The sequence below is a fragment of the Mus pahari genome, chromosome 10 (assembly GCF_900095145.1).
Source record: "Mus pahari chromosome 10, PAHARI_EIJ_v1.1, whole genome shotgun sequence".
Taxonomy (NCBI): Eukaryota; Metazoa; Chordata; class Mammalia; order Rodentia; family Muridae; genus Mus; species Mus pahari.
In genome coordinates, this window is record NC_034599.1 from 16287260 (window position 1) to 16298855 (window position 11596).

Here is an 11596-nt window from a genome sequence, read left to right on the forward strand (position 1 = left end):
ACACACACACACACACAAAACCACCAGCAGCAAGAGAAATTGAACTGTTTATTGGCCCAGATCTGGGTTTCCAGCACAAGGAGGACATCTGGGAAGCTATATGAGGGGAGACACACTCCCGACTGGCTCCTTGCCTCCCAAATCTCCCCTTCCTCAGCCTTTTCTTTCACATATTTCTTCAAGGCAGAGGTTTCTATGCATGGGAGAGATGAATCAGCAATTCCCAGGAGGCCTGATCATGGCCAGACCCCAACAGACACACACCCCCCATCTATCCCTCTAGCAGTCTTGACACGGATGTGCACATAAGAGGTCAGACAGCACCCACACTGGGATAGGAGGTCACAGGCCTCACACTGACACACAGACACATATAAATACAGTTCGTACCGTATGGGATTTTCTATTTCTCCACAGGATTTAGCAAAGTCCTTCAAGGGAAGATGCAGTAAGAGTACCCAGGAATGTCCTTGGCCACCCATGGCTATGTGAACTATGTCATTCATGGTAATTTTCAAGACAGGTGGTGGTGGTACACCCCTGTGATACAGATACTGGCACTCCAGATGTGGAGGCAGGAGGATCAGAAGTCCAAAGCCAGTCTTGGCTACACAGTGAGTTGGAGACCAGCCTGGGCTACATGAGACCCTGTCCCAATTTTAAAAAACAGCACAGACAAATTGCAAGCAGCCACATCCAGCTCAAGGCTGCCCTGCCTTAGGTACCCTGCCGTGGTACCTGGGATAGGATGAAGGGGTGATGAGCTGATGGGGAGAGAGGCTGGGTGTGGGGGGAGGAGTTCCAGGAATGACCAATACCTCCCCAAGAGTGAGAGCCCGAAGTCTCCTCGACAGCTGCCCCATACTGCCTCACCCTCTCTGCTCCCCAGTAAAGCAAGTGGGCAGTGAGATCTGAGAATAGACTGGGATGCCAGGACTCCTCCCTGCCCCCACAGTGGTTTCCTTTCCCCGAACATGAAAGGAAAGGGAAGAAGCAGCAGTTGATGAAATTGGGGAAGCTGTGGACTCAGGCCTCAGAGAGACAGGGAAGAAGCCTTGGGTCCGCTGGGGACAGTGTTTCCTCCAGTGGCCTAAGGTTGTTTATGGAAGGTGGCAGGAGCTGGGTGTGCTGGTACCCAGACCTCAGAACACAGACAGGTAGATAGACTGCTGTGAGTTCCAGGGCAGCCTGGTCTGCAGAGCAAGTTCTAGCCAGTCAGAGCTACATAGAGAGGCCCTAAAAGGGAGGCGGCAGGACGGGAAGGGGAGAGGGCTGGAAGATAGGACAGACAGACTGCTGACACCTTTTGTATCGAGTGGCAAATGTCTAGCCCTAAGCTCCAGCCTGTTGTCACCCTAGACCCTTAATGGTCCCCACAGTCACAGTACTACAATCTGATTCGTCAGTGCCTCCGTTGGCCACCTGACCTACGAGCTGTGGTCAGTTTCTCCAGACCTGCAGCATTGAGGGACATGATGAGGTCACCTGGTCTCTCCCCACAGAGCACTCTGTGGTTTGGTTAAATATCAGTTCACATTTTCCCTTCAGACCACTGTGTTACCCTCCAGAAACGTCGGTGATGTCGGCATATGCATGCCTCTCTCCAGGGAGCTGGAGCTGCGGAGGGGCAGAAGTCGGTGACCAGGGTTCCCACCTCTGCGTCCCGTCACTCCCTTCCCCCTCCGCCAGCACTGCAGGGGCCGCAGCACCTCCCTCCGAAGGTCCCGGCTACGCCACGTATAGATGACGGGATTGAGCAGCGAGTTAAGGGTGGCAAAGGCAAAAAAATAATGGGCTTTGTAGAGGACAGGGCAGGCCCGGACGGGACAGGTGGAGTCTAAGAGAAGGATGCTAAAAGCCGGCAGCCAGCAGATGATGAAAACACCCAGTACGATGGTGACTGTTTTGAGCAGGGCCAGCGTCTGAGGACCAGCAACGTCCGCGTGGCTGGAGCGGACTACAAAGTAGATTCGGACGTACAGTGCCACGATAGCCAGTAAGATGACGGAGAAGATGGTGACCACGCAGAGCACGTAGTGCTTAGCATAGAGGGGCAGCACAGTGGAGCAGGCCTCGAGTTGGTCCAGACAATTCCAGCCCAGGATGGGCAAGCCACCCAGAATCAGCGATATCAGCCAAGAGGCCCCGATGAGCATCAACATCCGGCAGCTTTTGTCACTGCCGTAGAGCTTGACCTTGGCAAGGGCCACTTGTCTCTCGATGGCAATGGCCAGGAGGCTGAAGACCGAGGCGGAGAGCGTGATGAAGGCGGAACCCTCTCGGGCAAACCACTGCACGGGAGTTAAGGACAGAGTGACAGGCCCCGAGAGTAAGGTGTTGGCCACGAAGGCCACGCCTGCCAGCAGGTCGGAGGCTGCCAGGTTGCCAAGGAACAGGTACATTGCTGAGTGGAACTTGCTGTTCCTGGCCACTGCGATTAGCACCAGAAGATTCTCCACCACAATGGCGCAGCACAAGATGATGATGAAGGCCGAGGCCACCTTGCGGGAGGTGGTCTCCTGCATGTCCAGCGTCTCCTTGGTGTAATTGTAGTGTTCCTGAACCTTCTCAGGATTGAGGTACTCTGAGTATAAGCCGCCCATGGTGGGGCTCAGTGGCCGGCTGGGGCCATGGGGCTGAGCACTGCAGGAGAGAGGGATAGAAAAAAGGGACAGCAGGTCACGGTTGTGGCTTTTGCAGGGACTCTGAACTGAGACTGCAGAGCTGCAGGGTCTAGCTCCAAGTTCTCAGTGAGTGACCCCAGGGAAGCTACATTCATCACTGTCCCCTCATGTGACAGGCAGAATACTTAGAGAAGTTACCTCAGTTTTTCAAGGTGACCAAGCTACCAAGTGATAGGGTAGGCAGCCAGTAAGCCCCAAGCAACAGTCACCTGTTTTCGTTGTTGTCTTTTGATGTTTTATTTGGTTTTAAGACAGAATCTCACTGTGTGGCTCCGGGTGGCCTGGAACTCACAGAACTCTACCTGCTGCAGCCTCCCAAGTGTTGGGATCAAAGGTGTGCTAAGCCATGTGAGGTCTACATAGTGAGATTCTGTCTCAGAAACAAAAAACAGAGTGCTAGGGCTGTAACTCACTTGGTAGAGAGCTTGCCTAACAGCATGAAATCCAAGGTTCCGACCTGAGTAGGGCACACATGAGAGACATGGTAGTTCATATCTGTAACCCCATCACTTGAGAGGCAGAAGCAGGATTGAGTTCATGGTCATCTCGGCTATATAATAAAGCAAGGTGGAGAAGACAGTCTGGACTACGTAAGCTGTGCTGAAGCTCAGTGGTGGGAATGCAGAGGCAGGCAGCAGGCAGGTCTCCCTCTGTGAGTGTGAGGCCAGCCCACCTCAGAAACAAACAAACAAACAAACAAAACAAAACAAAGCAAAACAAAAATCCAATACCAAATGGTTAGCCCTGAAATCATATTTGTACAAGAAACGTTGTATGAACTGAACAGGTTGTATTTATGTTTAGGAATATCTAGAGAGAAAGTAATGGAGACCATAAAGCTGAGAGAGAGAGAGAGAGAGAGAGAGAGCGAGAGAGAGAGAGAGAGAGAGCAGGGCATTGCAAGGGATGGATAGAGAAAGGAGTGGGAAGTGGGGAAATGATATTTTTTCTTTAAAGAAATACAAATTTATTTAAAAAAAAAAAAGTTACGAATAAGGCTGGAGAAATGGCTCAGCAGTTAAGAACACAGACTGCTCTTCCAGAGGTCCTGAGTTCAATTCCCAGCAACCACATGGTGGCTCATAACCATCTGTAATGGGATCTGATGCCCTATTCTGGTGTGTCTGAAGACAGCTAAAGTGCGCTCATATAAATAAAATAAATAAATGTTTCTTTAGAAAAAGAAACATTGGGCATAACTGGTTGGTGGTGGCGCATACCTTTAGTCCCAGCACTCGGGAGGATGAGACAGGTGGATCTCTGTGAGTTCGAGGCCAGCCTGGTCTCCAGAGTGACTTCCAGGACAGCCAGGCTACACAGAGAAACCTTGTCTCAAAAAACAAAAAAACAAACAAGTCAGGCATAGTGGTGGCCTCAGGAGGCAGAGGCAGGAGGGTTGCTGCTACACATTCCAAGCAGCCTGAGCTACACAGCAAGATCCTGTCTCAAGAAAAGAAAGGAACACAGAGACGATCCTCTGGAGTCCTAGAGACCTGCCTGCCTGCCCACAGAACAAGCCTCAGGTAGTGGTTGGACAGCCTGTCACTCTGTCTTACACACAGGAGCCTCAGGCTTCATGCTGTCTGCTGACCCGGGTCAGCAAGATTCTTATTACCACCAGCACCAACCCCTGCTCATTACCACCCACTGCCCTGATTCCAGGCTGGGACTACACCTTGAGGCCAGGGGCACACCCAAAGATAAGAACTTGGGGAGACACCAGGACGGCCCTAAGGTCCAGGCCTCCCAGAGCTGTGCTATCCTGAAGGACACAGACCTTGGCGGCAGAGTTCCCACTCCAAATCTGACACCCGGAGAGTGAGCTACTGAAGCCTCAGCCTTAGTCCCAACCTACCCATCTGGACAATGGGTACCAAAACGATATCTCCATAAGGGATGAGAAAAATCTTTTTCAAAGATGTGTGAGACCTCTGTGCACCTGTAATCACAGCACCCCAAGAGTTCATGACTAGCCTGGACAAGAGTGAGAGCAGAAAAAGAAGGATGGAAAGGGCATGAGAGATGGCTGAATGGGTAAGCGTACTTGCTGAGCAAGCCTGACGCCATGAGTCCCCAAAGCTATGGTAGAAGAGGACCGACTCTCCAGAATTGTTCTCTGACCTCCGCATCGGGTGCCAGTGGCATGGGTGTTTCACACTCACATACACATCATGCCTCCCCCCAATAATAAACATAATAAACCTTAAAAAGGGAAGGAGGGAGGACCAGGAGAAAGGGAACAGCTGCACAGAAGCTGGGGAGACAACTTGGTGGGTAAAGCAATTGCCTTCTCAATGTGAGGGTCTGAGTTTGATTCCCACATTTAATAAGGCCAATAATGGTAACATGTGGGAGTTTCAGACAGGTGGATCTCCCCAGAAGCTCAATGGAAAGAAATCTCAAAAGAAAACGATATATGCAGGGCCTGTAGAGACAGGCCGGTAGAATGCTTGCCTTGTAAATATAGGCCCCGAGTCTAATGCCCAGCACTTACACAAAAGGCCAAGAGTGAGCTGGGTGGTGGCGGTGCACACCTTTAACCCCAGCACTGAGGAAGTAGAGCGGGCTGATCTCCGAGTTCAAGGCCAGCCTGGTCTACAGAGCTAACTTCAGGACAGCCAGGGCTACGCTGTCTCAGAACAAACAAACAAGCCAAGGGTGAGGGCTAAAATCAGTGCCAGCACTGGGCAAGCGCACAGGAGGATCCCCGGATCTAATCTTGGACAGTCTCAGGCAACGGAGAGACCCCGTCCCCCCAAAAAACAAAGCAAAACACAGATGGGATAGAATTTGAGGAGCAGTAGGTGAACGTGTCCTCGGGCACACACACTCATGTGTGCACACACACGTACACGCACCTACATACACAACACACACAGAGAGCGGAGGAAATATCCAACAAGTATTAGCCAACATCCTTCCTCAGTGCTCCCTTTCTCAACACACACAAGCTTGGTGCTAGCTACCTCCATCCCCGCCATCCTCTGGGAAAAGATGCTGACTTAGCCAAAAAAAAAAAAAAAAAAGAGAGAGAGAAGAAAAAGAAAAGAAAAGAAAAAAAAAAAACCCACCCATTAACAGCTGGTTTCCATCCCCACCATCTCACACTACAAAAGGGTTCTGGGTCCCTGGGGGGTGGGTAGGGCGCTGGCACCCCCTCTAGTGCCAGGATGCAATCCAGATGTGTCAAGCCCCTGGAACAAACATGGTGGAGCCTCTGTCACATCCGGTGTGGGGATGTCTGGGGGTAGGAATGGAGAGAATGAGGAGGGTCACTGGTGACCTGGTCTGGGAGATCCTGGCTGGGAAGACGGGAAGACGGAGTAGCTGCTAAAAAGTCACGTGAGCTGTGAAGGGGCCCGGACGGAGCAGCCTGTGCAGAGGGGCCAGGAGGGGGGTATATGAGCTGTGAAGGCCCCACCCCACCCTAGGAGTCTGTGCAGAGAGGCAGGCAGAGAGGTTAGAAATTTGTTTTCATGAAAGGTCTGAGTCACCCACCCCTCCTTTACAAGGAAAACTGAGCTGAGCCCGGGAAAGGGATAGGGAAAGGGGGAGGATCTGTGTGGGCAGAGAACATGAGATGCTGAACACACCATGGCCAGCTAGAGTGGGGCAGGGGGAATCTCGGTGGGGCTGGGAGAGTCCTCCAGCGCTTGGTTACAGGGAGGGCCCACATGTTAAGAAGTCTCCCCAGCCTGGGCTTGGAAAGAGGCCTGACGAGAGCCACGTGTTTCCCAGAAAGAGCGCCATTCCAGACGCTGGCTGGTTGAGCCGGTTCCTAGTGAGCACTGAGAACGATGGGGGGCTTCCGGGGTCGCCCAGACATCTCCTTTCCCGGATGCCCCCTCGGTTGGACACCCTAGCCTCTGAGGGGATTTACAGAGACAGCTGCTGCCCACCCCCTGGGCGAGGGGGCATCCGTCCTACTTTGGGAACAGAGAAGAGCTTGTACGTGTCCTCAGGGACAGCTGCCCCACCCAGATCCTCACACAGAGGCTCCTTGTTTTCCTGCCTGGACAGAGCCCCAGGCGCCCCAATGCCCTCAGCTCGTTGCAGCCGGTCCCAGGCCAGCTTGGCCTAGGCCACACATCCTTTTTATCAAGTCAGGTCTTCAAGCCGAAGTAGCCCAGAGCCTGATTGGCTCGTTTTCCGTGCATCCTCCGCATCCGATTGGTCCAGCTTGGGGGGGGCGCTCTGTGAAAAATCCTACAGCCGTTCCCCTTTGGAAGCTGCTGAGCCTCTGCTCTTCAGGAGCACTGTGATTGTCCCTGTGGGGCTGTTTGAACCACAGCCTGACCGCGGGGTCACCCTCCCTTAGACGCCGCCTGGCTGCCCAGATCATCTGGGCCCCTCTTGGGGTTCATTATTGAGAATTAACCCCCCCCTCCAATTCCAAGCCTGGTGGGTGAGAAGCTCAGGGTGTGTCCCTTACCCACCCCCCTCAGAGACTCCCACCTCTTCTCCAGTCTGGCAGAGTAGAAGAGAAAGAATTATGGCCATTTCCTGCAGAAATGTGACCAGCCCTGCCAGAGCACCCCAGGGACTGACCAGAAACTGCCCTTCCAGGGGAGGGAAGACAGTGAATGTATCTACACTCACCACTTATCCCAAGGCTAAGACTCTGGGCGCGCGCATACACACCCCCCAAACACACACACACACACACCATATATATATATATATATATATATATATATATATATATATATATATATATATATATGTCTCAAACACACACACCATACATATACACACACAAACCACACATACACACACAAACCACACATACACACACCACAAACACACACACACTACACACACACACTGCACACACAGACACACACCACACACACCCTACACACAACACACACACACACACACACGCGCGCGCACACTGTCCTCCTAAGGAAGGGAAACTGGGGTCTGCTGTCTCTCCAGTCCCCTCTTCCCTCCTAGAACCTTTCTAACCAAAGACAGGGGCTTAAGCGGTTTAAGGACTTCCAGAAAGAGGAAGCTAGCCCAAAGGGTCGGAGCCTTGGAGGAAGAGTCACTCTACAGGCGGATGGAGGCGGGCCGCCTCCCTTTGTCCAGACTCCAAGACCTGGCGAAACTCCGAGTCTGGTCTCCTGTCCCCCTCCACCACAGTGGTCCAGACTGCCTCTCAGAGGCGGGGGAAGTTGCCACTAGAGTCCAGGCTCTGAACTGAAAATGAGCCTGACCAGTTCATGCCTATGATCCCAGCCACACAGGAAGCTGAGGAAGGAAGGTGGAAAGTTCGGGACCAGCCTGGGCTACATAATGAGTTGGAGGTTAGCCCTGGCAGCACAGGGAGACGCTGACTCAAGTACAACCTAAATGGAAGAGCTGGGCGATGTTAAGATGGCTCATTGGCTAAAGGCACTTGGAGACTTGATCCAGCCCCACTACTACCCACATAGTGAGAGAGAAAGAGAGAGAGAAATGACTCTCTTTGACCTGTATACTCATGTCATGAAACACACATGCCCACACATATACACATGCCCACAAAATAGATAAATGTAAGATATTTATGTATATATATTTCATATATATATGAAAAGCACTGTGTTGGTGCACACTTTAGATCTCAGGACTCAGAGTCAGACCAGCCTGATCTACGCAGTGCGTTTCAGGACAGCTAAAGCTACACAGTGAGACCCTATCTATAAACACATAAAATTAAGAATAACTTGGTGTAGCTTAGGGGCACAGCATCGTGTTGAAGCCCTGGATTCCCAGGACTGCAGAAAATACATGAGGAAGAGGAGCAAGTGAAAGGGTTTGGAGTGAGGGAAGAGAGATAGACCCGGACTTGACTACTTTGCTGAAGATTAGTGGAGAGGAAGGCTGAAGGAGCCTGGAGGCTCCCCTCCACTCCCTCCCAGTTCCACAGAGCTCACCCATCCCTTGCATGCAGCTGGCCAAGCTCAGCCCTGCAGGAACCCCCCCACCCCACCCCTTTGATTGCCATGTGGTAGCCTCTCCTGTATGTCTGCTGTCCACCAAACTTGCCGGGGAAAACTGACCGAGCTCAGAACTTTTATCCTCACCTCCCACCGCCACAATCTCTATGGCTCCCTAGGGCGCAGGCACACACAGCACTAACCTCCCAAGGCCCATTTGAATCTCGACCTCAGGGTCGAGACCTGCTGTAGTTGCCTCTGGTATATCCTACAGACCCCCTCCCCACCCCCACACAAACACTTTTTCCGGCAGACTATCTTATCTTTGGATTTCATTTGACTGTCACTGTCTAGGCCTTCAGGAACTATCTTCTCTTTTTGTTTTGTTTTTGGGACAGGGTCTTACAGTGTAATCCGGGTTGACCAGAGGCTCGTTATGTAGATCAGGTTGGCCTTGAATTCACAAAGATGCCCCTTAACTCAGTCTCCTAAGCACTGGGATGAAAGAAACCAGACATCTTACCCAGCACAGCCCACCCCTAATTTCTATCAGAGCATCTGACTTTATCATCGGAAACGATCTTGTTTTCCACAGTATCGTGTGCGGTCAGCTACTAAGTTGACCCTCAGCTTCTCTTGCTTGGTGCAAGCGAGGCAGGCGCATGAATGAATGAAAGAGTCTGAAATTGGAGGGCTCGCTCGCATGCAAAGCATGGGGACATCTCAGTCTCCTGGTAGCACCCCTACCCAACCAATGTACGAAGCTGAAGCCAGGCGCGTCTCCTTGGCGACGACAGTAAGACCCGCCCGGCTCAGGCAGCACTCTCCGGCTCCTTATCAGGCCGAGGAATGCGTGGTATCCACACTCGCTTGCGCTGGGGCGGCGCCATCTCTCTCTCCCGAGACCCCGACACGCGCGCAGGATGTCCCTACCCTGCACAAGGCAACCGGGGGTGGCCACACTTCTGCACCCACCAGAGCCCCCCCCCACATCCAGATTCCCTGGGGCACTGGAGAGAGTAACTACAGCTACTTCATTCCCTCCCCCCTCAGTGATGCTCCCACGTTGCCCCGCAGGGGACAGTAGGCTCTGCGGGTGTCGCCTCGGGCATCTAACAACAAGGATAGGGACGGGGGTGGGGAGGTGGAAATCCCCGGGTGAGTCAACCCGTGCTCTAGAGGGGGCGAGGTCCCAACGCCGTGTAACCAGCGACAACGCGGACTCCACGCCACGCGTGCCTTCCTTCACTCCTACGCCCCATCCCTGAGCTAGGACGAAGTGACACCTGGACTTTGCAGTTAATGTCCCTTTCCTTCAAAACAAAGTGATTCTTCCGAAAGGGAGACTGAAAGAGAGGGGCAACTAACTGGAAACTGAGGCAAAAAAACTAGTCTCACTGGCGGTGGGGCGACGGCCTTCGCCGGGGACCCCGCCCATGAACTCCGAGAGCGTTCGCCGCTCGCTCGTACGTAGCACCTTTCATCCTAGCCGGAGATAGAGAAGAAGGGATGCTGCACCTCTCCCCAACAACCTCACTGCCCCAAACCCTGCTTCCTGAGAACCCCCATCCAGTCTTGCAAAGTCGCCAGCCCAAAGCGCTCGGATTCCGCCTTTCTCTTCAACGCCAACTTCCTGCCCGAAGGAAGGCGGGGAGCTCAGTCTGGGGGTGCGCCACTGAGTAGGTGGCGAGCTGCCTGGAGTAGTGGGCAGGGGCGCACGGTAGATGATCCGTTCCCTCGGTGCAGCAGAGCCTGGAGCAGCGTGTGCAACGCCTGTACGAGCGCCTGACCCCGGGCCGGGCCCCCCCAGCTGGGATCTCAGGGTCTCGGTGGACCGCGGCCGCCCAAATCGGAACCTCCCCTTTGCCCCGCGCGCTCACCTGGCTAGGCCGGCCGGGGTCCCTGCCCTGGCCTGAGTGGCCTTGGCGTCTGCGCCCCGGGACAGCCAGTGGTTGGTTTTGGAGACTGTTGGCTGTGGTCGGTCTATGTCCCGGAGTTGGGGACCCAGGACAAGAGAGAGGCGGGCAGAGCCGCCGCCTCCGGCCCCAACTCCCTGCTCGCCCCGCCCTCCTCTCCTCCTCTTTCCGGCGGCGACTTGCAATGAATTCCAGATGTGGCCCGCCAGTTAGCCAGGGCGCGCACGGGGAAAGAGCAGGGCCCCTTTGTCCGCACCCCCACACACACACTCCCGCCCTGCTCCTCCCAACCCCCACTCGTGAGAACTGCCGTGGCATGATGTCACGACCGCGTGACGTCACAGCTCCCTTAACCCAGGTGGCCTAGTCCTGAAACAACTGTATTCCATTTGGCTTAGCTCCAGGCTGATGCCTGGGACCTGGAAACGGAGGAAATCACACTTACCTACTACGTGAGGACTCAGCAATTCAAGATTAAGCACCTACTAAGTGTTTCTACAAGAAATAAATTCCTACACTGTATCACGCCCAGCCCCCCAAACAGATGACTTGGTAAGAACCCCCAGATCCAACTGGGCATTTTGTGGCACATATGTCTGTCATCCCAGCATCTACCACCTGGGAGGTGGGAAGATCAGGAGTTCAGGGTCGTCCTAGCAACCTTAGCCACTGCCTGCTCAGGACCCTTTCTGAAAAACAACAGGCAGGGTTGTGGATGCAGGTGGCTGAGTGTTTGCCTAGCATCCATCCCCAACACTGCAAAAATATGGGCCTCTAATTCCAAACTTGTGAAGTAGGAGCAGGAGGTTTGTTTTAATTAGAGTTCAAGGCCAGTCTTGATCACATGATCCTGTTGGCTCCTTCCCCTCCAAACAACTCAGAGTGAAAAAAAAATTCCAAAATTAGAGTAACAGAAGGTCAGCTGTCCAGCTCCACTAGGCAGGGAGTGGAAAGGGCTTGTCTGGAAGCCTGACTTAGGTCAGTCCCTGGAAGCAAAGTTGGCCTCTGACCTCCACTGGGCACACTGGCATTGCTGCACCTGCATTCACTCACTGATACATGTACAGTAATA

At 53.3% G+C, this 11596-nt stretch overlaps 1 protein-coding gene across 1 annotated transcript; it reads right to left on the reverse strand.

Moving 5' to 3' along the window:
* Positions 1 to 34: 34 nt before the first annotated feature.
* S1pr2 (sphingosine-1-phosphate receptor 2) lies at positions 35 to 10697 on the reverse strand. Its single transcript, XM_021206690.2, has 2 exons — positions 10489 to 10697; positions 35 to 2643 (listed from the first exon to the last, which is right to left on the reverse strand). The coding sequence occupies exon 2, from the start codon at positions 2601 to 2603 to the stop codon at positions 1545 to 1547; it is 1059 nt and encodes a 352-aa protein (XP_021062349.1). The 5' UTR covers positions 2604 to 2643; positions 10489 to 10697; the 3' UTR covers positions 35 to 1544.
* Between the last annotated feature and the right edge of the window lie 899 nt (positions 10698 to 11596).

Excerpts from the sequence above, each read along its gene's own strand:
- S1pr2 (XM_021206690.2), bottom strand. The coding sequence starts at position 2,603 with ATGGGCGGCTTATACTCAGAGTACCTCAATCCTGAGAAGGTTCAGGAA.